Below are 24,404 nucleotides of genomic sequence, written 5' to 3' on the forward strand. Positions count from 1 at the left end.
TAACAAATATTATTTCAGATCCTAAGTGCTGCTTGTAGGAAAGCCATTATGAGGAAGTGGTTAAAACTAGAAAATGACATTTTCAAGATGGAAAGAATTACCTTTGCCATAGCCTATAGGTGTGTTTTTGAAAATGATGTGAAAGATGCATTATGTGTAGGCTATGGCGCACCAGTATGACCATCGTATATCTAATGCTAAGTTTTATGCCCCCAGCCGCTCCCCCTCTTTTAACCTTAACCCCTTTTGTAAGTTTTTTTTTTTTTCATCATAATGGTATAGCCCTAGATTTCATGTCTTATATTATAGCGTAGAAGGACCAATCATTCATCTCTGTATTATTTATGGAATTGCAAATATGCTGCTGTGCTGTGTCATTATTTACAGATGAATGGATGAGAATGGTGAACGGTAAACAGTTTTTTGTTCTGCGCATGTGCGAGAACTCACCTCCTCCACCCCGCCCGCACAGGTTCTACTGTTGTCATGACAACTTGCGTTTAACGTTGCAGAGTCAAACTTCAAATCTGATCGTGGTAGTTAAAAGTTTTCTTATCTAATGGAGAAGTTAGCCTTTAAAACTAACTCTAAACTGTAAAGTCACTGCTGCTGTGCTCCACTGGAGTCAGGTGAGTGACTTAACAGAGAGGATACAACTACTCACCACCGGTTAAAATGCAGTCGACGACCTGTGAAGGTGCCGAGGCAGCCGGAGGGCGTGAGGAACCGGAGCCCGAGCCCGAGCCCGAGCCCGAGCCGGGGCCCGGCAGCGAAAGCAGCCGCCACAGAGGAGCTGAAAGCCGGGAGGAGAGACCAGCAGGGCTCGGTGTTCAGGTGTGGCCCGACGGATCCAGATATGAGGGAGAATTTGTGAATGGGCTCAAACACGGCAGAGGAAGGTACACGTGGGCAGAGGGTGAGGTAACTAATGTTCACATCAACAAGAGCTGCTTTCAGCACTAAACATAAATGAGATGTGTATTTATAGGCTATTTCTTCTTATTTATTAATTTAGTCGTAATCATACTTTATTATACTGCTTTCTTTTTACTGCTATTGCCATCTGCTATTATCTGTCTTATAGCCTACATTTCTTTTTGCTGTCTGCTGCTGCAACCCTGTAAATGTCCCTGTTGTGGGACAAATAAAGGATTAGCCTATCTTATCATATTTTACTAAAAGTGAAGGCACTCATTCACAAAGTGGCTTCTGTCTGAATTTCCTTTGGGACCAATAAAGTATCTCTAAGTCTAAGTTTATAGGTAGGCTAGCTGCTGAAAAATAAATGTATTGATAATACCTATACACAATTGCATTATATTATTGTAATATAATTACTGATACACAGCTGTTGCTTTATATCTCATGTATTTGTTATCAATAAAGTATCTAGTCTGTAATAACATATGACCATTTCTTGATAATTATATGAAATCATTGTCAATGACAAATTCTAAGAGAAGAAACAGAGCAGTTTTGCCAATTCACCAAGCTTACTGAGTTCAGTTTTAGTAATGTAATGCATGCGCTTCAACAAAGTCTGGTAGCTCTGAATTTTTACTCAATCTTTGCTTTATTTTTGTTATGTTTCTGTTGGATTTTGTCAACTACTGATGGATACCCGTGTATATATCTATGATGGACACCTCTGTGGGGAGAGGAGTTTGTTCAGGAGATGAACTTCTTTCATTGAAAAGAAAAAGCAAGTCTGGAGGATGCCACCCTGATCCAGCTGAGATGAAGAGATGTTTTTGTGGTTGCCGTGCTGCTGGTGCAAAGGTTAAAGGCCTGGAGGTCCTTTCTGTCGTCAGTCATCATGGGAAATGTCAACTCTCTGCCCAACAACAGTGATGAGCTGGAGATATTGGTGAAGACTCAGAAAGTAGACGAAATCAAATTTCAAATCATAACAACGCTTGTTTACATCCCATCCATGGCAACTGCTCAAGTTCTCCATGAAGTCGTTGCTAGGATACAGATTAAACATCCTGAGGCATCAGGAGACTTCAGTCAGTTTCCCTGATGGGTTCACTGTGGGATGTGGTGGAGAGATGCACACTGAAGATGGTGGAGGCCACTGAACAACTCAGATCATCCACTTCACAAAACCTTCATGTACCATGAGAAAAACCAGCGGTGGTGGACGGCTCCTCTCTCTTCAGCACTGACGGCAGAAAGGACCTACAGTTCATCTCCACTTCAATACCTTTAACCTTTAACCTTTGCACCAGCACGGCAACCAGGAAAACACCTCTTCATCTCAGCTGGAACAGGGTGGCATCCTCCAGACTTGCTCCGTTTTCACTGAAAGAAGCTCCTCTCCTGAACAAACTCCTCTCTCCACAGAAGTATCCATCAGTAGTTGACAAAATAGTAAAACATACAAAAACACAACAAAATAATAAAACTCAGAGCTGCCAGACTTCGCTGCTCCCAGTTGAAGCGCATGTTCTAGAAAAGAAGAAAAGAAGATCTTTTCTACCTGTCTAGCTTTTTAATTCTTCTGCAAATGGTAGATGAGCTGCCAGACAAATTATCTTATCTTATCTTTTCTTATCTTTAGAAGTGTTATCACGGTATGTTTTTTATATATATTTATTTATTTCGAACATGTAAAACAAAATAAGGCACAATTTCAGTTTGTTCCTTCGTCTGTAAATAACATAAATAAGTTGGAAACAAAAACACAAAGATTGGAAACAAAAACACAAAAGCATAATCATACATATTCGAAATGGAGTGAGAAGAAGCTGTGCTTATTGAATCCCACCCCTTTTCCACAAATCATTAAAAAAAATCGATCACTTATCCCACTTTCTTAATTGCCCTTCATTACACTATGTTAGGGAAAAAAAAGAGAAAAAAAAGGGTAAATAAATATGTCCTGTGTAAATGGCAGAAGTGATTTATGTAAAACCTAATGGCATTTTTCTGTCTCCTGGAGTTACTCCAAATAACGTCGCTGTTTGACATCCCTGTCTGCTCCTTTGTGTAGATCTATGACGGCTCCTTCTACAAAGACTACAGACACGGGGACGGAGTGTACTGCTGGCCCACAGGCCAAAAGTTCACCGGCAAATTCTACCTCAACCGAAAAGAAGGATATGGACAACATGTGTTCCCTGATGGATCCACCTTTCAGGTAAACTACATGGATGGTGGAAGATATTTAAGTAGTTTTTTGTTTTTCAAGTTTCTAAAAAAAAACAACTTCTCCTCTTCTCTCAGGGTTTGTTTTATGCCGGCCAGAGCTTTGGTCCGGGCGCTGTTAGTTATCCTGATGGCTGTCAGGATGTGGGTCTGTGGCACAGTAAACGCCTGCTGAGGCTCTGCACTGCTCTCGAGGACGGCTTCAGCCTGAAGAACTTTCCAGAATATGCTTCCTACATGGACCCGGCCGCCACCACAGATTTGACTCAGGTACCTGGTGACCGCTGTGTCACCCAGGCACAGAGCCACTCATTAAAGCAGCTGCATTAGTATTTGGTGATAAATTGATTTTAAAACAATGATCCACCCAAGAAGATGTAAAACACCTCTCAAAACAACACTACATCATCATACCTGGACTTATTTCTCAAGCCCTCCAAGTTTCTGTGGTTTATCCTCCTAAACAAACCAAGTTTTGTGACACAGTCTCTTAAAGGGATAGTTCACCCTAGAATGATATTTCGCTCATTATCTACTCACCCTCATGTTGACTAAGGGCTGGAAGAAGTTCCAGATTCCTCCGTGGCTTCTCTGAGTTACAGGGGGTCTCGGCATAGCAGTGCATGTCCATATAACGGTTGCAAAGGGACACCGGAGCTCTTCGTAAAAAAACACACACAAAAAAACATCCAAATACCTCCATGATGCTCGTATGTAATGTCCGTCTTGTGCTGAAGCCCCAAATTGCGTAATTGTCCCGAAAAAAATTAAATAAGTCTATATTTTAAGCTTGTTTGTAGCGGAAGCTTCTCGAAGCTCCTCTTCCTGGTCCGTCCAAATCTCGCGTGATTCGCAGTAACCGCACTGACGCATGCTGACGCCGGCGCAAATCACGCGAGATTTGGACGGACCAGGAAGAGGAGCTTCGAGAAGCTTCCGCTACAAACAAGCTTAAAATATAGACTTATTTAATTTTTTTTCGGGACAATTACGCAATTTGGGGCTTCAGCACAAGACGGACATTACATACGAGCATCATGGAGGTATTTGGATGTTTTTTTGTGTGTGTTTTTTTACGAAGAGCTCCGGTGTCCCTTTGCAACCGTTATATGGACATGCACTGCTATGCCGAGACCCCCTGTAACTCAGAGAAGCCACGGAGGAATCTGAAACTTCTTCCAGCCCTTAGTCAACATGAGGGTGAGTAGATAATGAGCGAAATATCATTCTAGGGTGAACTATCCCTTTAAACATCCTTATACTTTTGACCACACCGTGGTTATGTGCCAAAAGAGAGAGAATATCCTTATTACTGAAGCCGATTCTGAAGTAGCCTACAGCTTAATCAAGGCATCTGTAGAGGCAGCCATGGCTACCGACTATAGTACTTTAATATTTTCTCAATTTATTTATTTTTATACCTGGCCCTTTTTTCTTTCTTTTTTTTGCCAGATTTTGTTTTTCCCAATGGTTTTTTTTTTTTTTTGGCTGGCCCTAATACTCCTTCGTAACATTCACTATGTACAAAATATATGTAAAACAAAAATATGTACTCTTATGTACAAAAAATATTTAAAATAGAGAAATGTATATAAATACATTATATATGTAGTGCTTATGCAGTCAGTCAACATTTTTGCTTTAAGTGACCGCTGTCTTTCTTTATTCTCCTCACCAGCCTCCCAGTCTCTCTACCAGTCAACACACAGAGGTCAGGATGCGCTCTGGGGTAAAACACTGCTAGAATCAACCATTATGTGAGATCTGCGACTTAACTTCAAGTCAACTGCGTTTCAGGTGCGAGCGGACAGAGAGCTGCAGATAGATGAGAAATTTATCCTCCCCCCTGACATGGAGTTTTACTCAACCGACGCCGACCACCTGCCCCTCCCCCCCGGCCGCAGACGGGAGCTGGATCAACACTTTTACGGGGAGCTGTGGGAGCCGGAGGTGAATCCGTACAAAGGCTACAAACGATTTCCACTCAACGATCTGCCCTTACAGGCCCGCATGCAGGCTCACATCCACAGAAACAGGTCAGTCGAAAGATGTTACACTGTGAAAAAGAAAACAAAGTGCAAACTGCAAACAAATGACTGGTGTGTGTGTGTGTGTGTGTGTGTGTGTGTGTGTGTGTGTTTCTCAGGCGACTGGCAGAAAACGTTGGCTGGGATGTGGCTGCCGTTCTCTCTCTGAACAGGGACGGTTTTGGTCCTAAAGGTTCTCTGGAGCTCGGCTCGGAGCAGATGATACAGCACGCCGCCCGGGGGGAACGGGAGGCTGTTTTTCGGATCCTCCGCGCTGGTTTGATCCACCCTGATGTTGCAGATTCACGGGGACACACTGCACTGATTGCTGCCACGGTAACACATCACTAGTTTTTTCTTTTTGCCCTTTTTGTTTGTTTGCTTTGAGAAAAAACTGGTAAAATCAATGTTTAGGTTTTTTTGAGCGGGGTTTATTCTCACTCTTTGACTGCTTTCTGTTTGTTGTCCCTCTCTGACCTGTCAGGTAAACTGCCATAATGACGTCATCAACCTGCTGTTGAATATGGGTGTTGACATTGACAAGCTGAACTGTGAAGGCATGTCTGCCCTGGCCGTGTGCCATGTTATCTACTATCCTTTTCAGTCTCTGCACACCGCTATAGCTGAACCACCTGATGAATCTCAGGTAAGACTGAACTAATTACAGTTTAGTGGTTGTTTAAAGCAGAAGTAAGCGATATTTTTGTGTTAATATAAGTCTTAAATAGTTATATCTTCCGACAGCAATCACTTACATAGAGTGTTTGGACCGAAACAGGGGTCTGTCAGTCACTCTGCTCTGCTCTGAGCCGAGGAGAAAACTTTTCTCGTATCCTACAATTTTTATCCAATGAGGAGAGAGAACGGCATGAAGGGCAACTCGTAACTCGTGTTTTTCCGACCTGTGAAGTCGTACCAGTTTGATCTGGTACGAGTTCACGGGTCGGAAGTTACGAGTGGCCGTTATAGTGACTTTCACAGGTAAAACGGGTCGGAAAAACACGAGTGGGTTGCCTGGAACGCTACAAAGTCGTAAGTTGTGACTTGAAGCTGTAATTTACGGTTTCAAAAGCCGGCCTGGAACGCAGCATTAGCCAAAACGACCGGATCGCTTACTTCTGCTTCAATGGTCATTTTTATCGATATCCACAATGACCAGAGTGTTTATCCATTAGACCTTGGTGATTATCTCCACATCTTTCTGTGACCATGATTCTCATCATCATCAAACTTTGCAGAGACACTTGTGGTTCCCAGATAATCTATTCTAATGACTTAAGTGTTCTTCTAGCTCCATCCTCAGGTCAAAATCTGAAACTGCATCATAATCTAACTGCAGAACAAATTACATTTACTTTACTTCACCCGCAACTTTGCTTTGTGTTACAGTAAATAAAACTAAGCATTGTCACTATGAGCATGTTAGCATGATGTTAACACTGATCTAAGCTCTGGGCCAAAGAATGCAATAGACTTCTGATCAATTTCATATATGACCTGTAGTTTATATATGAAACTGATAAAACTTCTACTGTAATGTGTCCTCAGGTTTCCAGGTCTCCAGAGAACAGTCCCCAGATCGGCCAAGTGGGTTTCACTGCAGAGACACATCATGACCGACCCCAGTCCACTGACCAGTAAAGATACAGCAAATACCGCCGCTTATATCATTCAGAAAATGTTACATTTACACATGTGTGGCTCTTAAAGGCATAGTTCAACATTTTGGCAAATTGGCCGATTGCCATAATCCCTATAGTCATAGCAGTAGGTTTGTTACCTTTAATTAATAATAATACACAATCCCGCAAGCTGCTTAGAGCTACGTTACAGAGGCTAATGAGATTTCTTGGTTTACCTCATCAAATACACAATCCAACAACTCCAAAACGCTCTGGTGGACAAGTTGTGACCTGCACATTCACCACGCTATGCGATAATAATGGAAATGTTATGAGACAGAGTTGTTTTAGAGGTAAATTCATGCGAAACCGCTGATGCGCGTTGCCGTCTGGGACAGTTTTTCGGCAAGCAGTCTCTGCATTTGACTCTAAAACAACTCTGCGTTCCGTTATTATCTCATAGCGTGGTGAATGTGCAAGTCACACAACCACCAGAGCGTTTTGGAGTTATTGATGTGTATTTGATGAGGGAAACCAAGAAATCCCATTAGCCTCCATAGAGTAGCACTGAGCAGCTCACGGCTCTGCTCTGCTGTTCTAAAAATAGCTTACACCGACAATTAAAGGTAACAAACCTACTGCTATGACTACAGGGATTATGGCAATGGGCCAATTTTCCAAAATGTTGAACTATCCCTTTAACAACAGTGTTTTTGTGTGTCTTAATGATCCCAGTTTGTTTTATTTTTTTCAGGACAGCAGGAGAACTGACAAAGCACGAGACACATCACAGTCAAGTGTCCAACGACAGTGAGCTCATCACTGAGCACAGGCCTGGACTAAACGACCCCGAGACGCCCAGGGACACTGGACACCAGCCGGAGGAGGAGGAGAGAGAAGAAGACAGGAAGGAGACACAAAGAGAGGGAGAGGTTCAAGAGAGAGAAGAAGAGAGCAGCCATAGGGCGGATGAGGGAGGGAGCAAAGGTGAGGAAGGAAAGAGGGAAGATGGAAGTGAAGGAAAAACAAAGGAGACAGACAGTGAGTCGGGAATGGAGGACGTGGAGTTGAGAGAGGAAGTTGAAGAAGATGCGGAGGAGAGAGTGAGGCATGTTGTTCACAAAGAGGGCGAAGAGGAGAGCGGAAGCGTGGAGCACTCCATTCAGGTGTTGGACGGACACATTGTACTGGGCAGCGTGCAGTGGAAGGAAAGCCGAGCCGAGGTAGCAGCCGTCGTTCAGGCGTAAAACACAAGAGTTCCTCCTCCTCCTGTGACTGTGTTCGATACGTCGGTTCTTGTTTGAACTCGCTGTTGTCTGCTCCTCTGTTTGTTTGTCTTGCAACAGGACAAAGACAAAGAGCCGACCCACGATCAGACTTTCGACTCTGCCTGCTCCGTCAGCAGCTACAACATCCAGGTCACAGAGGAAGTGATGCAGCGCGCGGCTGAAGCTCTGAGCCGCACGGGGTTTCCCCAGCGCCCGGACACACAGGAGACTGTCCGCAGAATGGCTGCGATGAAAATGGAGTCAGTTCTGTTCCTCTGTCTTCTCTTTTCTCACGCTGTTTGATAGGGCTGGGACGATATGCTTTTCTCCCGATTCGCCGATTCGATTCTTCTATGATTTTTTGGATACTGATTCGATTTAAATTGCGATTCTACGATATTGCCAATTTTCTCGATTTTTAGTCTGCATTTTTAACACCAGTGAAACAGTTGAATGATTATGATTGTCTACAGACTATTCCAGGATAATACATACAGTATATACCATATACCATATTTCCCCAAAAAAATACACATCACATGTAAGTCAGTTTTTGAGATTTATTCAGCAGCAATATATATGTTTACTCTATTTTCAAAAGCCTGGACTGCATAAAAGAGGCAAAAATAAAAGAGTATAGGAAAAAACAGGCTTCTGAAACCTTTCTGACAAAATGAGATATAGACTGAGGTAAACTGCTACATTTTAACATTTATCTGCACACAAATACTGTAGGAGCCTATAAATTAACATACTCCATTATAAAGTGAACTTAAACCCTTTTCAAAACCTGGACTCTCTGTATGTAAAAAAAGGCAAACAAATGCACATTGCACAATAAAAAAATAAAAAAAATCGATTAAAAAAAAGAAATTGATTTAAAAATCGTCAAAAAAAATATCAAGATACCTATGTGAATCGATTTTTTTTCTCCCACCCCTACTGATACCTGCTCAGTTTGCATAATGTGTCTCTCTGTGTACGTTTTATATGTGTCGTGTGCCCACCCGACCAGACACCGCCTCCGTTTGAAAACCATCAAGCTGTTACTGGATCGAGGAGCCGACCCAAACGTGTCCAAGGTCCCCATGCCCGTCCTCTTTTTAGCCGTCATGGCCGCTGACACTGAGGCCGTCAGGAGGCTGCTGCTGTGTGGGGCTCGCACCGACATCCCCCTCCCACCTGAGGTAGGAATTAGTGTTTTACTTCCTCCAGCAGAAGTTTATTTACAGAGAAATCAAAGGAGTGATATGTCAAAATAAGAAATAAATCTCATATCTTGAAACAGACGCACAAAACAAAAGTATATTTCACCATTCAGCCCCTGAATCTCGTATCTTCTGTTTAGAGGAAAGGTCTTTATCCCCTGCATGTAGCCGCAGCACTGCCAGGTCCGGCAGCTCCCACCATCACAGAGCTGCTGCTGCACACAATCCCCGACCCAGATGCTCAGGCGTGTGACCAGGACGAGATCTATGAACCAGATAAGGTGTGTGTGTGTTCTTGAAGATGATACATGAAGATTAATTAGATTCCCTAGTAGTTACTGTTCTACCAAAACTTTTCACTCTCCGCTCTCGGTCTGTTACAGGTTTTCAGGAAGACTCAGAAGCCGCTGAGCACAAACCAGGGGCCACATCTGAAAGAAGGAGGCAGGACAGCCCTGCACGTGGCCTGTCAGAGAGACAGCAACTACCAGGTCAGCAGCACACACTACACACTCTCACATCCACAACAACACAGTATACACAAGCACTGACAGGAAACATGAGGCCAAAAGACTGTTCAAATGTGTAGCATGTTGCACAGATCATACATGATCACACCACAGACTGGTCGGGGACATATAATGTTACAAGGACCAGCCATGCATGCAGAATACATTATGGCATTTTACATTGAATACCGCACTTTTCGGACTACTAAGCGCACCTGAATATAAGCCGCAACAGCTACATTTTAAAAGAAAATACATTTTGTACATATACTATATATAGGCCGCAGGTTTTCATGTTGTAATATGAGATATTTACAAAGAAAGACAGTAGGGACCTATGCAAATCCACTCGCTTTTCCGCTGTTTTGGTAACGCTCCTCTCGCCCATGTGCTTTTTTATACAACGAATCCGGCGAAAAATCAATAAATGGAGCGGTGGATAACATTACATAACATATACAATGTTACAGCGTGTGTGTTTGTGTAGTCTTAACTGTCATAAACAAAACATTACGGGTTACGGAGCGCGTTTGTGTCGCGGTGTGCAGAGACGAGAGCTGGGACACCGGGGCGTGCGAAAAAAGTAGCGGCTTACAGTGTCTGATAATGCACTTTAGGAATTCACTACTTTTTTTTTGTGATTCTCTAATAGCTCTTTACGACATATACTGCTCTTTAGGATTTCACTACTTTTTTTATTTCGTTCTACTGGTACAACTCGTGTAATGTAATGAATTTGTATTGTAGCTGAGGTTTATTTACTGTGATTGTATTTGTGGACCGTGGGACTACAGATGGAAATTAGCTCCAGAGCTAAATCTGGCATATTTACAACAGTTTTTTTGTATGTTCATGAATATGCCCCATTAGAAATAAATAAATTAAAACAAAAACATTGTGAGTTTTCTCTGCTCCCTTCAGTGGATCTGTGTGTTTGTTGGTCTGCAGAACGCCAGTAAGGTTGTGGCCCTCCTGCTCTCCCACAGAGCCAGCACAGACCTGCTGTGGAGTGGACACTCGCCTCTCTCCCTGGCGATAGCAAGTGGCAATGACCTGGTAAACCACATACACACACACACACAGATCCAGACGTGCACCTACGACACACACGCGCACAAAAACTTTTACTTTTTCTGGTCCTGTTCCTTTTCTTTGCTCAGGCGGTGGAGGAGCTGTTGAAAGGAGGTGCGGATCCCAACATCCCCCTCGGCCACGGGGTCGGCAGCGCCCTCTGCGCTCTCGCAAATTTCAACTACCACTTAGGTGGCAACAGAGTGAAGCTGGTACTTTAACACACACACATTGTCTGGTGTTTCTAAATTCCCAGCATGCATCTTCCTAGAGAATTTAAATTGTGTGTATTTTTGATTTTGTACTTATTTTCTTATCTTACCCCTGTTTTGTTTTTTTTACTACTGTCTTGTGTTTTTGTCGTGGTTGACTTGCACCACCACAGAGTAGAGCTTACACTCTCAATACACTCTCAATACGCTCTCAATAAATAATAATAATCAAAGGAATATACTTTGAATCATCTTCTCCGGGGATCTTCAGGTAAAAACCCAGTCTCTGTTTTGATTCATTCACTCATGTGTCTTTGTGTCTTTGCTGCAGTTGAACATGTTAGCCAAGGCTGGCGCCGACATCTTGATGCCAGTTATGGTGGGAGATATTGTGGGAACTGCGGTCGACTATGCGCATTTCTCCTTTAACCAGGTAACGCACCTTTTGTGATGACACTCTTTATATCTAGTTGAATTCAGCTAACTTAACTTCATTCACTCAGTGGTCTTGGCCCTAAATGTACTGCAGAAATATTCCATGTATGGAGGTAAAAATCTGCCTGAGGATGCTTAAAGTCCCACTCCTGCGACCCTTTTCGGCCATTTTAAAACCAGCTCATTAGCCATGCACATTAGCAATGCACCTCTGGGGGGTGGGCGGAGACTGCGCTGCTCTGCACCCGCCCAGCCACCTCCTCGCACCCCACCCCCCCGCTTGCTGACAGCTGGACATTGTACAATTACAGATTCAGCGCGTTTAACGTAAAACTCCACACTGGGATTCGATCCCAGACTGGTGCATAGTCCTTGCTCACAGTGCAAGCTGCTCTACCAGGTGAGCTATACCTATTATACCTTGACAGCTACACCGAGCTGTGAAGGCTTTCACCTCTGAGCCAGATGCAGAGCGGGGCGGGAGCTTGTAGCACTAGTGCCCTCCCCTGGAGCTGTGACACCCTCAATCCAGTCTTCCTGAAACTGCCAGTTTGAGTCTGCCATTGGTTCACAGCAGTTTGAAGGCAGAAAAACTCTGAAATGCAATTTTGCACTTCCTTCTCTGCTGATAAGTGCTCTAACACAAGAAAAATGCCACAGGAACATGTGAAAAGCTCAAAAAACACGATTTTCACGGGAGTGGGTCTTTAAACCTGCAGTGTTTTCTTTACAACCATGCTGTTTATGTGCCTTTTACTTGTTTTTATGCCTCTTTTATTTCTTTTAAACTCATTGAATGAACTAACGCAGTGGTTCTCAAACTTTTTTGCTTACATCAAAGACCCCTAAACTGACCACAAACCCCAAACTTTTGAAATAAACACCAGAAATACACAAATATTTGTTCTGAGACTGAATAATGCAACTTTTCGTAGTCAATGTATGTTCAAATTACTGCCAATGGCATGAATTTTTGGAGAAACTATGAGAAATTTCTGGGAAAAAAGTAATATTTTTGGGGGAGTGCAGACACACATACTGTACAATACCCTAGTTAATACTGCATTATGTTATGTACACCCACACAGTCATATTAGTGCATAACACTACAACTTCAATGACCCTGCAGAACAAGCTTGTGAGTATTTCTTTCTTTCTTTTCTTTTTTACGCTGTATAATTTAATCTGACCATCTGTCTGTGCGTTAATATCCAGGACTCACGTATTGCCAACACTCCCTTCCACGCTCTGAACATGCGGGAGAGGGAAACGTTCAAAGCGCGGCGCCACCTGCTGAACATGATGAGGGATCTGCTGAGGCGGAGGGTCGGCCAGCTGGAGGCGGAGGACAGAGAACGGCAGCTCGCCCTGGATGGTCAGTGCAGTGTTTTGTGTTTTGGATTGAAAAACATAAGACCGATGTTTTGGTTTTTTTTGTTTTTTAACACATGGTTTGAAATCATAGTGGGTGCATGTGTGTGTCTGTGTGTGTACTAACAGGTTCTAGTAGCTCTGAGAGTTTTGTGGACAAGGGGGCAAAGCTCAGCTGTAAAGGCCGACCACAACACAGGTACGCACACACCTTCATATGTGGCACCTGGATACAGTTACTTCTTCTTCTATACCCTATCATACTGACTCTTAAAGGGATAATTCAACATTTTGGCAGATTGGCCCATTGCCATAATCCCTATAGTCATATCAGTAGGTTTGTTACCTTTAATTGTCGGTGCGAGCTATTTTTAGAACGGCGGAGCAGAGCCATGAGCTGCTCAGAGCTACACTACGGAGGCTAATGGGAATTCTTGGTTTCCCTCATCAAACTCATCAAATACACAATCCAACAACTCCAAAACGCTCCGGTGGACAAGTTGTGACCTGCACATTCACCACGCTATGAGATAATAACAGAACATTATGAGACATAACATGCAGAGACTGCTTGTTGAAAAACTGTCCCTGAAGGCAACACGCAACATTGGTTTTACATGAATTTACCTCTAAAACAACTCTGTCTCGTAACGTTCTGTTATTATCTCATAGCGTGATGAATGTGCAGGTCACAACTTGTCCATCAGAGCGTTTTGGAGTTGTTGGATTGTGTATTTGATGAGTTTGATGAGGGAAACCAAGAAATCCCATTAGCCTATGTTGTGTAGCTCTGAGCAGCTCGCAGCTCTGCTCCGCCGTTCTAAAAATAGCTTGCACTGACAATTAAAGGTAACGAACCTACTGCTAAAACTATAGGGATTATGGCAATGGGCCAGTTTACCAAAATGTTGAACTATCCCTTTAAGATAAATTAAGCCCATTTCCAACTCTGTTTTCTTTCTTTAGGACGCCGCTGTTTAAGTTCTGCTATCACTGCGGCCGCTCTGTGTCGGTGAAGCTGACTCCCTGTAGCCGCTGCCACAAGGTCTTCTACTGCTCCACGTCCTGCAAGCTGAAAGCGTGGGACGAAATACACAAGGAAGAGTGTATCCGGGCGCCAGGTGTGCATTAGGACCACTGCCCACCCCAACCATGACAAGCCAGCGAATGCAACCCCTGAAATCCTGACTCAGCAGCACTGAAGCTCAGACCAGACAGATCACAGAATAAGCTCCTAATAAAGTAACACTGTGGAAATTTGTCATTATGTTTTGAATCTCACCTCAGATGTATCCAGACTTCCTTCCTTCCCTTCAGCTTCTTCTTCATCAAATCATATTTCTGTAATGCCCTCATCTTTGAAAAGTTTGCTATAATCTAAAATAAATACCAACCATTAATGTAAAGCTAACAAACTCCTGTAGAGTTGAGTGATAAATGCAAATTTGAAAAACAAAACAATTTGTAACTGTTGTAGAATCAAGTCCAACATATTGGGAGATTTGGTTTTAGATTCTGGATGATTAGAGGATGTAAATACTCTGTCTATCTGTCTCTTCTCAATCCAGCGTCTGCCGATGGCGTCCAGAAGAGAGTTGCAGTTGCATTTAAAGCCCAAAAAGGCCCCAGGCCCACGACTGTCAAGTTGAAACCCAAAACAGTCCCCAGGCCCACGAGTGTCAGGCCGACACCCCGAAGCCTCGCCAGGCCCCTGGGAGTGGCACAGAAAGCCCCGAAGAGCCAAGTCAAGCTGGGAGCGGCAGAAAAAGTCCCAATGTGCCAAGTCAATCTGGGGCAAAACTACAGCCACAACTGAGGAACAATGAAGTTTAACTTTACCTACATAATATTGCCAATGGACTTCTGTTACATCATGTCTTCTCCTCTGCTCTGATTCTGAGTCTTAACTTTATATATTTGGCTGAATGATTATGACAGTATTTAATATAATAACATAAACATAATATAATAATTATCCCTTTGGCATATTTATACCTGAAGGTTTGCAAATCTGTAATAATGTCAAAATGAATGAATCCAGTAGGAACCAGATTTGCTTTTTGTATCACCATTTTAAATGCTATGATTGATCTAAACATCTGTAATATAGATACAAAACCAGCTTCACACGTCGTTATTATTTCACAGCAACCGCAATATTATACTGCTTCTGGTTATACTTTGAGTTTGCAACCCACAAGTTGAGGACTGCAAGTAAATCTTAAGACACTGGTTCAAACAAACACCTCCACAAACAACATCAGGCTGGTTCAAGCCTTTTAAGAAAACAGCTATACAGGTAATGAGTATTAACACAACTCATAATGTAATAACGGCTTATAATGTAATAAAATCATGAGAGCATAACATAATAATAGCTTTGTGCATAATGTAATGGCTCATTGTGAGAAAAGTGTTGCATAATAATCAGTTTATAAGTGCTCAAAGATGGCTGCCTGCACACCAAAGGCCAGCACTTCAGTAGCAAACTGACACTGGTTAAATATGTGCAAGAAAAGACACATCCATTGTGTCCAATACTATGACTGACTGTCCTGAACACAGAAACTAAAATTCACAGAGAGATCCTGAGTTGTTTGACGAAAACAGGCCCTTATCTTCATTTTTCTGACACCTTTAGGTCCAGAAAGGAGATGTGTTGTTGTGCGTGTGTGAGCGTCTCTTCAGGTGAGTTTTCCAGTCTCACCAGTGCAGCAGCACCACCCACATCTGACAATAATAAGTCAGGTTGCTGCTGTGACTCGTGCCTTGCATCATATGCGTATTAGTCATCAGTGGGACGGACGGGCAGCCGTAGACCAGACTACTGTGCCCGGACATTTGCAACTTTGCACCGGGGAAGCCTACATCTGTAAGACGCAATCACCATTCATAACAACCGGAGGAAGAAACTACTAAAAAAAAAACAGACGTAGACTTTAAAGAGTAAACATCAACTCACAGTCTGTCCGAGGCGGAAGTGTACACTACACTGCTGTGCTGTGGTGTTTTGCATGTGACTGTGTTCAGGTTCAAAGCCGCAGAAATGAGCAGCACCGACCTGGAGCAGCAGGAAGACGAGCTGCTCGCCCTCCACAGCATCTTCAGTTCGGAGGAGTTCGTCCGGAACGAGTCGAAACCTGCCGGAGAAATCCGAGTGTCAGTGGAGCTTCCTGCGGACTTCACTGTGGCTCTGACAGAAGGTAAACAAAACCAAATACAAGAAAATTAGGGTGTATTAATTCATATTAACTGAAAGGTTTGGACTTTATGAACTGTAGCATGTTGTTGTGGGATATTTTTGATGCTCTACATGGCTGTCAGTTCACTGTGAATGAGAAAATACTACTAGCCTACTGATTGAATGTTATTTAATGACATCTAGGCCTAAATGTGTCACTAAAATAAATGTTTAACCTCAATAACCACAATTACCCTAATTTGAAAATGAAAAAGCAAAATATAAAACATAAATAAAATAAGGAAATTTACATCATATTTCATCATGTTCTTTTTTTATGGCATTTTTGTGTTACTGTGAATTATTTGTGTTGTACATTGTTTTGTATATATTTTATCACTAAGTTTTATGCAAATTAGCTCAGGTTGTATACTTGACACTTAATCACCAAATGAATATGAGCAGTCTAAAAAAATCATTCATAATTAAGACAGAAAGAGATAGTTTGTTAGGTATTGTGAGGTGTAATGTACTTTGTTCATGTTGTCTTCCTAAGGTGATGCAGTGAGGCAGTATGACATATCGTTCCTTCCACCTCTGCTCCTGACCTTTGAACTTCCGGATGATTACCCAACCTCCTCCCCTCCTTCCTTCACCCTCACCTGCAGCTGGCTGACACACACACAGGTAATCAGTAGAGGCAATGTGTGCAATAGGCTATTATTGTTTACATTTACAACCTCCCCTCCAGTGTGTGTGTGATTACAGATGATCTATAAAGATTGCCTCAGTCTGCTGCTGTATGTGTGTGTCCGCCCTCTCTCTCCCCGCAGCTCTCTGCGCTGGGCGCTCAGCTGACGGAGCTCTACCAGGCCACAGGAGGAGCTGTGGTGCTCTTCTCCTGGGTGCAGTTTCTGAAAGAAGATGCACTCGGGCTCCTGGACATCCATACTCTACTGGAGCTGCACTCTGACGAACACAGAAACACTGCACCCTCAGAAACAGACAGTAATAAAGACACTACTAGTCTCAAGTCAAGTTCCACAGATCTCCCTGCGTCACCCTTGGAGGATCAACACCTGAATTTGATTCTAGCTGATGGACAAAGTCAGTCAATCTCAGACCAGAGTGGTCAAAGCTCAACTACACACGCCTCGGATGTAAAGGAGGCTGGAAAAACCTCCCACACTTCAGAGTATAAGGAGAATTCCTCAAACGAAGACGATGTTTCGGCCTCATCTTTGCTTCCCTCCGGCTCCTCGGGTGAAGATCAAAGTGGACGAGAAGGAGCCGCTCCTCCTGCATCCTGTCAAAATAAAGCACGACAGAGCTCCAGTCCGTCCCTGACTCCATCTCAAGCTCTGCTGTCCCAGCTGCTGATCCATGACGCGGCCCAGAGACAGAGGGCGTTTGCCTCCACGGTGTTTGACTGCGGCGTGTGCTTCGTGGGCTCGCTGGGCTCAGACTGCGTGCAGCTGCCTGACTGTGGACACATCTTCTGCCGGACCTGCCTGACCCAGTTCTGTAAGCTGCAGATAACGGAGGGGAACGTCCGGAGCGTCACCTGCCCACAGGCGGACTGCACAGCCAGCCCCACACCTGCACAGGTACTGTCCTCACCTGCCTGCCTGCCTGTCTGTCTGTCTGTCTGTCTGTCTGTCTGTCTGTCTGTCTGTCTGTCTGTCTGTCTGTCTGTCTGTCTGTCTGTTGTCTGTCTGCCTGTCTGTTGAACGAAACTAGAATAATGAATTACATGTGAATGTAAATGTAGCAGTAGTGTCAAAAGTAAAAGCTCTAAATAAACATTGTTATTTACTTTTCTTGTCTTTAATATTTCATCTTTTTGGTGTTGTTTTTAGTTTGACCTCATTTGTGAAAAAGGCCACCGCTCATCCGTAGGGAAAATACTTCGAAGAGGTGCTGGAGCTGAACTCTGAAACTTAGAAAACAACAAAATAGCAACCACACACTCAAAACACTGTGCATATATCAATTTATTGCAAGCTTTCGATCACTGTGACCTTCTCACAGTCTATGGACCTTCTTCAATGACCGATTGATGTCTGCATATGCACAGAGTTTTGAGTATGCAATTGCTATTTTGTTGTTTTCTAAATTTGACTTTATTTAAACCAGCACTAAGTAACTTTTCAACCTTCATAAAATATTTTCATAACTTTTGTGATGATACATCGACTTACAACAAGTTGAATGACACCTCTGTCATGGCCTGAGGGGGTCTGTATCTCTTTCTCTGGCACTAAGCAGCTTTGAGGAGCATGGTAGGAACCCTGCTCTCACTTAAGTTTCACTTTCACTTTTGCGAGTCACAACAAGGAGGGAACAGGCAAAACAGCACTTTAGCAATGGATTATGTTTGTGTTTTCACTTTGAAATGATCCACTGGAAACAGAAACTTAGTTTTGATGTCTTCTGTTAATTTTAATGCAAGATATTTACAGGGCTTAACGCTAGTGTTCATGGGAAATGGAGTCTTCCTTCAGGCAAAACACTACCGCTTTGGTCCACAGGCGCCGCCAAACTCAACTAAAACTGAAAGTTCTTTAGTACTGCTTTAAAATGTGTTTGACCTGTAGCTTGTGCAGCAGCTTTGGGCAACATGAGTTGTATCAGATGTGGTATTTAAATTCACTTTGACTTTGATGTATCAGTATAGGTCACCAATGGCATGCAACATGTGAATTATACCAACCTCAGTATTTAATGTTTTCATCTGTAACAATGCTTCTCATTTGTAAGATGTTGTGTGTTGTATTTATTATAATCTGTGGAGTGAGGAGTTAGATAAAGTGAAAGAAAAATACATGTGGATTAAAAAATAAAAAGCAGCAAAAGATGGAAATGCTCAAGTACAGTGCAGAGTTTCCACCTCGGCAGATGTGACCAGATGTCAGACATTTGCTACTGCAAAAATGTACGGATCAGTCTGATATGTAATGGTGATACTTTTTTTTAATTTTCTACAAAAGCATTATTACCATGCAACTTCTTATTATCCACTACTAACACAGCTGCAATCAGCTGATATCAGTTGATATCCTTGGTTTAAGTCAATAAAACAACATATTATTTATTGGAAACAGAAATCTCCTTTGTTTTAATCCAGTGTTTCTATCTTTTTGTGTCTTTCTTTCCTCTCTGATTTTCTAATTTTCTGTTTATTTAAAGGTGAGAAGTCTGGTGGGGGAGGAGCTGTTCAGCCGCTACGATCGTCTCCTGCTCCAGTCCACTCTGGACCTCATGCCTGGTGTGTTTCTCTTTATTGTCTCAACTCAAGTGCCTTTTTAAACCAGAGTGACTCTAATATGATATTTTTTATCTTACGTGTAGATGTGGCGTACTGTCCCCGGCGCTCCTGTGGCTCAGCCGTCATCCTGGAGAAGTCCAGCACTGCAGCCATGTGCTACGTGTGCAGCTTCGCTTTCTGTGTCACCTGCAGGAAAACCTACCACGGAGCAGGCGACTGTCCGCAAAAGAAGGCTGTGAAAGAACTGATCGAAGACCTGCAGCAAAAACACGCAGAGCTGCCAGAGTCTCAAGGTACACAAGGACACGTGAAAATGTCTCTGTGTGTATTTATTCAAATGGTAGAAGTATTTAACTGTTCTACATCTGATACAACGTGATAGAGAAGAACAAGAACAAGAATTACAAAATTTTAGAGAAAACTGTCCATCAAATAATCTGGATTCTTACATTTTTCAAGTAGCAGAGAGGAGGCATAGTAGAAAACCTATTTGTGGTTTAGCCTTTTAATCATTTAAAAATGACATAGAAGACGAAGATGAAATTGCACATATTTGTCTCAAGAAATTTCAGGTTGTTCATAATGTTTTATTAAAGGATAGTACATTAAATGTTAACATCTTAAAAATGTAGCTACTTGTACTTAAAAAACGAAGGGAAAACTTTTGTGTTCTCGTTATTCATAGGTTATTATTATGCCCCTGAACTAAAATGAGTTTGACAGCCCTGCTTTAATCTCTAATGGGAGTCATGTCACAGGAGTGAGTCTTCAGATTGTGTGCATGCAGATGTGCCTGAGGCACTTGCTCTTTGTTGTGAGGTATATGTGTATGTGATACTGTTGTTTTAAAGTTTAAAAGCTCTGCACTTCTTTGTTGTTTACACTATTATTGCATTGTATTATAATTGTTTTAACTACTGTAGAGCACATTGAGTTTGCCTTGTGCATGAAATGCGCTTTATAAATAAAAATTGATTGATTGAATGATTGTTGCTGTGTGTGTTTTCCTCAGAGGGGATGCAGGCGCTGTGGGAAGACTACGCCAGTGGCAGCCAGGAGAGGCAGCGCCTCCTGCAGAGCCGCTACGGTAGCTGGGCGCTGCAGTGCAACCTGGAGGACAGTCTGAGCGAGCATTGGATGGAGTTCAACTGCAAGAACTGTCCTCACTGCTTCTGCAGGATTCAGGTATCTGCTGTTCGCTCATCTGTCGGCATTTACAGGTGCATCCAATATCATGGAAAAGTCAGTTTCCAGTAGTTCAAGTCAAATAGCCCCTAACCAAGTATGTATTGCATATAGATGGACTTACTTTTCAGAAGGCCAACATTTCCATATTAAAAATGCTTTTTTTTAAATTAGTCATATTCATTTTTCTTTGAGATACGGAATTTTAGGTCTTCATTAAATGTAAGCCATAATCATTACAATAAAAGAAATTAAAATTAAATGTTTCATTCTGTGTGTAATGGAATTACTGACATAAATAAACTTTTCTATTCTATTTTATTGAGATGCAGCTGTATGCACATATCAGACATATGCACTCCTGAGCACAGTTTGAGAGTAACGTCTCCTCTATTATGTTTTGATTGTCACGGATGAGTGTCTGGACCCCAGGAAGAATAGCCCTTACCAAGGTGAGGACTAATGGGGATCCATAATAAAACTAAACTAAACTAATACATGTGCTGCTGTTTTACGTTGCAGAAAAACCAGGGGTGCAACAGGATGACATGCTCACAGTGCAGGCGCCACTTCTGCTGGGCCTGTCTGGAGAGAGAGCCAACGGGTGAACACTTCAACAACAATCCCAGTTGTAGTCTTTACGATTGGAACTGACCCAGAGCTTCAGCCCCTTTGACCCTGGAGGGAGCCGAGTCAACACGTTACCTGTGTTATGCTACGTTAACTGCACAGACATTGGCTGCACTTTACAGTTTATATAAGTTGATTGGAGTTGATTCTCATAAAATAGGTGTAAAAATAAAACAAAAAGAAATCATGACATCAACACAATTTGAAATATAGCTCTGAATAAACACAAACATTAGACACTTTATGGTCTTTTGCTGCAGATGGACAGTTTATACACCAACGGCCAAAAAAACATACAAATGTCACAGTAGTCCCACCGTCTATTTACATTTTAAAACAAAAATATTCAACATATCTATCAGTGATTTCCAGTGAAGCCAGTCACAGACGTGTTGTGACCAGTAGATGTCGCTAAATACCAGGAAGTTTTAAACAGCTCTCAAGCATCCAGATGAGATTTCCATCTAGTCATATCTAAAAAATTAGGATCAGCAACTGATTGTTGATTTCATTTCTAATCATTTATTCCAGTTATTTTTTTGATTAATTGGACAGAATTGAATATCAATCATACCGTGAGTTTTTCCAAATGTCCAAGGAGTTCACAGCCTGAAAGAACAGAAGCGAATATTCACACTTGAGAGGCAGAAAATCACATTTTGCTTTAAAAAAATTACGTAAACTGAGAATTTGAGACTCCAAACTGTTTGTTTATCAATTGATCAACTAATCAATGAAACGACAGATCATTGTAGCTGCAGTTTAGAGGGCTGTCAACTCAATTATTTTTTAAATATTGTTAAATTGTTAAAACACCTTCACTGTCACTCCCTGTTCTTCAGTCGTCTCTAAAGGAAACCGGGTACTTCAGGTACTTCATGGGACCTTCTTCTTCTTCTCACTGACTGACTTCCTGTTTTTAAAATGCCCCTCCACCCCACCCCGTCCCTCCTCCTCCTCCTCCTCCTCCTCCTCCTCCTCCTCCTCCTCCTCCTCCTCCTCCTCCTCTTCCTCCACCGTCCTGTCACAACAGTGAAACAAAGACCAGTGCAGCTCGTCCCCCAGGCCGACGAGACATGATCGGAAAGCTACAGCTGTCTCTCATACGAAGCCAAGAAATACTGGCCCTCTCTCTTGTTGTCTCTCTTTGCATGTGTGTGTGTGTGTGTGTGTGTGTGTTTCTGTGTCTCTTCCAGGAAAAATCCAGTTTCCACATAGGGGTCATCACTTCCCCCATAAATGTCTAAACAACTGTTTGCCTTACTGACCCACAGTCCTCTGCAGCAGGGCCTGGAGCTGTGGAGCTGTGGAGCTGTTGGACATGTGCTTGTGGCTTTTTACAGTAAAAAAAAAAAGTACAAAGTCAAAATGGACAAAGTTTAGTATTGTGCTCCAAAGAAGTCCAAGTATATAAATCAATAAAAGCACAAGAAAACAACTCACAGATTCTTCTTCTTCTTCCGATGAGTCCTGACAAGATTCATGTTGGAAATATTAACTATTTAGCTCAGTCATACCGAGGTGGAAAGTTTGTCCTCATCTTTAAAGAGGAACTATGCAGGATTTGTAGCTTAACTATGCTTAATTACCTTAATTAAACAGCTTTGCAGTAATAGTCCTGGTTAAATACGTAAATGACGTGTAACTAGTTCCAGGGAGAATGGAGGCTCTCTGCCTTCCACCTCCAGTAGCGTCTCTTGGCTAAAAACCAACCTTGTAAGATCAGAGCCTCCGACCCGGTGTCCCAGCTCTCATCTCTGTGGCACCGCGACACAAACGCACCCCGTAACCCCATAATAGATAAGACTATAGTAACATTGTATATATGATATATAACTTTATTTCCCACTCTTTTGGTTGATTTCTCGCTGGCTTCGCAGTAAACAAATGCACATGGCCGAGAGGAGGGTTAGTAAAACAGAGGAAAAGCGACCAGACTTGCATAGTTTCCCCTTTAAGTTGTCACCTCTGTTTAAGAGTCAGTGGGCCGTTCTACAGCTACAGCTTTCTGAAATCCTCTCGGCATGGAGCAAATATTAATTGTAAATCTGGGATGATTTTTGTTTTGTACCACAGAGACGCCTTCGCCCCACTTTTTTAAAACCAAAAATCTAAAACTGGGGATGATTTTGAAGCTTGATTAGGCCAGTGGTTCTCAAAGTGAGGTCTGGGGACCCCTAGGGGTCTTTGAGGGTTAAACATACTTTTTTTTTTTTTTTTTAACCACTTTTTCTAGAATTTTCTTTTTTGAGAAATCTTAACCATTTTTCCTAGATATTTTGTAAAAAAAAAATAAAATAATAATAATAATAATAGAATTTTTAAACTTTTTTTTGGGAGATATTTTACCTCTTTTCCCCAGAAATTTCTCTAAATTCTTTCCAAAAATTCAGGCCATTTACCCTAAGTTGAATGTGAATTTACTAAGAAAGTAACGTTGTTCAGTCTCAGAACAATTATTTGTGTATTTCTAGTGTTGGTTTCAAAATGTTGTCCAATTGGCGTCCATGGTCTAATTTGTGTCAATTTAGGAGTCCTTGATGTAAAAAAAAATAAAAAAAAGTTTTAGAACCACTGGATTAGACGACTGCAGCCACACCAGTACCATCCACATTCCTCCATGTTGTGTTTAGACCTATTGTTAGAGCTGTATAATCTATTTCACACATAATGCACACCCTGAATAGATTTAGAAATGTTAAATGATTTCACCTTGAGGGTCTTAGTACAGGAAATGCCATTGATATCAGTAAATGACCTTTAATGTCTGAATTAACAGTGATTTTAGTTTATGTTGCTCCTCATAGCAAGGTGTGTTCAGTCTGACAACTTTCTCCCGTGTGGTTAATCAACTGCACGGCCTATTTCTGGCCTTAGATTGTGTTCAGACGCCGCTTCCTATGCTGGAGTGTGTAACAGATCAGAACCAAAGAGAGATGACAGCCCAGTGGTGTGTTTGTTCAATCTGCTCTACAGGAAGTGTTCGTATTGATGTCTGAGTGAGGGATGGAGCTGTCAATCATCCTCCTTCAGCTGTCTGTTTGAAGCGAATGCTCACCGAGCCCTTTGTGAACCGCAGTGACAGACGCAGAATTATTGTGAGTCGTGGTTGAGCTGCATGCACGACTGCTGACTATGTAAGTGCAGAAAAACTACTAAGTCATTGAGGGTTTTTTTAGGGTCTGAAACTGAATATTAAATAAAGGTGGTGTCTTCAAAACCAGCAGAAATGACACCTGATGCATTTTGAGGACATGACGTTTGATA

The 24,404-nt window shown here is 42.3% G+C and overlaps 2 protein-coding genes across 2 annotated transcripts; both read left to right on the forward strand.

Annotated features, from left to right (window-relative positions):
- Positions 1 to 470: 470 nt before the first annotated feature.
- On the forward strand, positions 471 to 14,689 carry ankmy1 (ankyrin repeat and MYND domain containing 1). Its single transcript, XM_085775340.1, has 20 exons — positions 471 to 921; positions 2,996 to 3,142; positions 3,229 to 3,420; positions 4,829 to 4,861; positions 4,948 to 5,186; positions 5,297 to 5,513; positions 5,662 to 5,823; positions 6,726 to 6,814; positions 7,554 to 8,022; positions 8,146 to 8,327; positions 9,083 to 9,254; positions 9,416 to 9,556; positions 9,659 to 9,766; positions 10,733 to 10,840; positions 10,945 to 11,067; positions 11,399 to 11,500; positions 12,718 to 12,877; positions 13,003 to 13,072; positions 13,840 to 13,994; positions 14,442 to 14,689. The coding sequence occupies exons 1-20, from the start codon at positions 676 to 678 to the stop codon at positions 14,687 to 14,689; spliced, it is 3,363 nt and encodes a 1,120-aa protein (XP_085631466.1). The 5' UTR covers positions 471 to 675.
- A 632-nt stretch (positions 14,690 to 15,321) lies between these two features.
- LOC146989083 (E3 ubiquitin-protein ligase RNF14-like) lies at positions 15,322 to 21,161 on the forward strand. The gene is made up of 9 exons (XM_085775341.1): positions 15,322 to 15,354; positions 15,515 to 15,561; positions 15,904 to 16,076; positions 16,611 to 16,741; positions 16,888 to 17,661; positions 19,244 to 19,322; positions 19,406 to 19,615; positions 20,335 to 20,507; positions 21,030 to 21,161. The coding sequence occupies exons 1-9, from the start codon at positions 15,322 to 15,324 to the stop codon at positions 21,159 to 21,161; spliced, it is 1,752 nt and encodes a 583-aa protein (XP_085631467.1).
- Positions 21,162 to 24,404: the final 3,243 nt, after the last annotated feature.

The sequence above is a fragment of the Trachurus japonicus genome, chromosome 4 (genome assembly GCF_045865225.1).
Source record: "Trachurus japonicus isolate A0001 chromosome 4, Traja_1.0".
In the NCBI taxonomy this organism is placed as follows: Eukaryota; Metazoa; Chordata; class Actinopteri; order Carangiformes; family Carangidae; genus Trachurus; species Trachurus japonicus.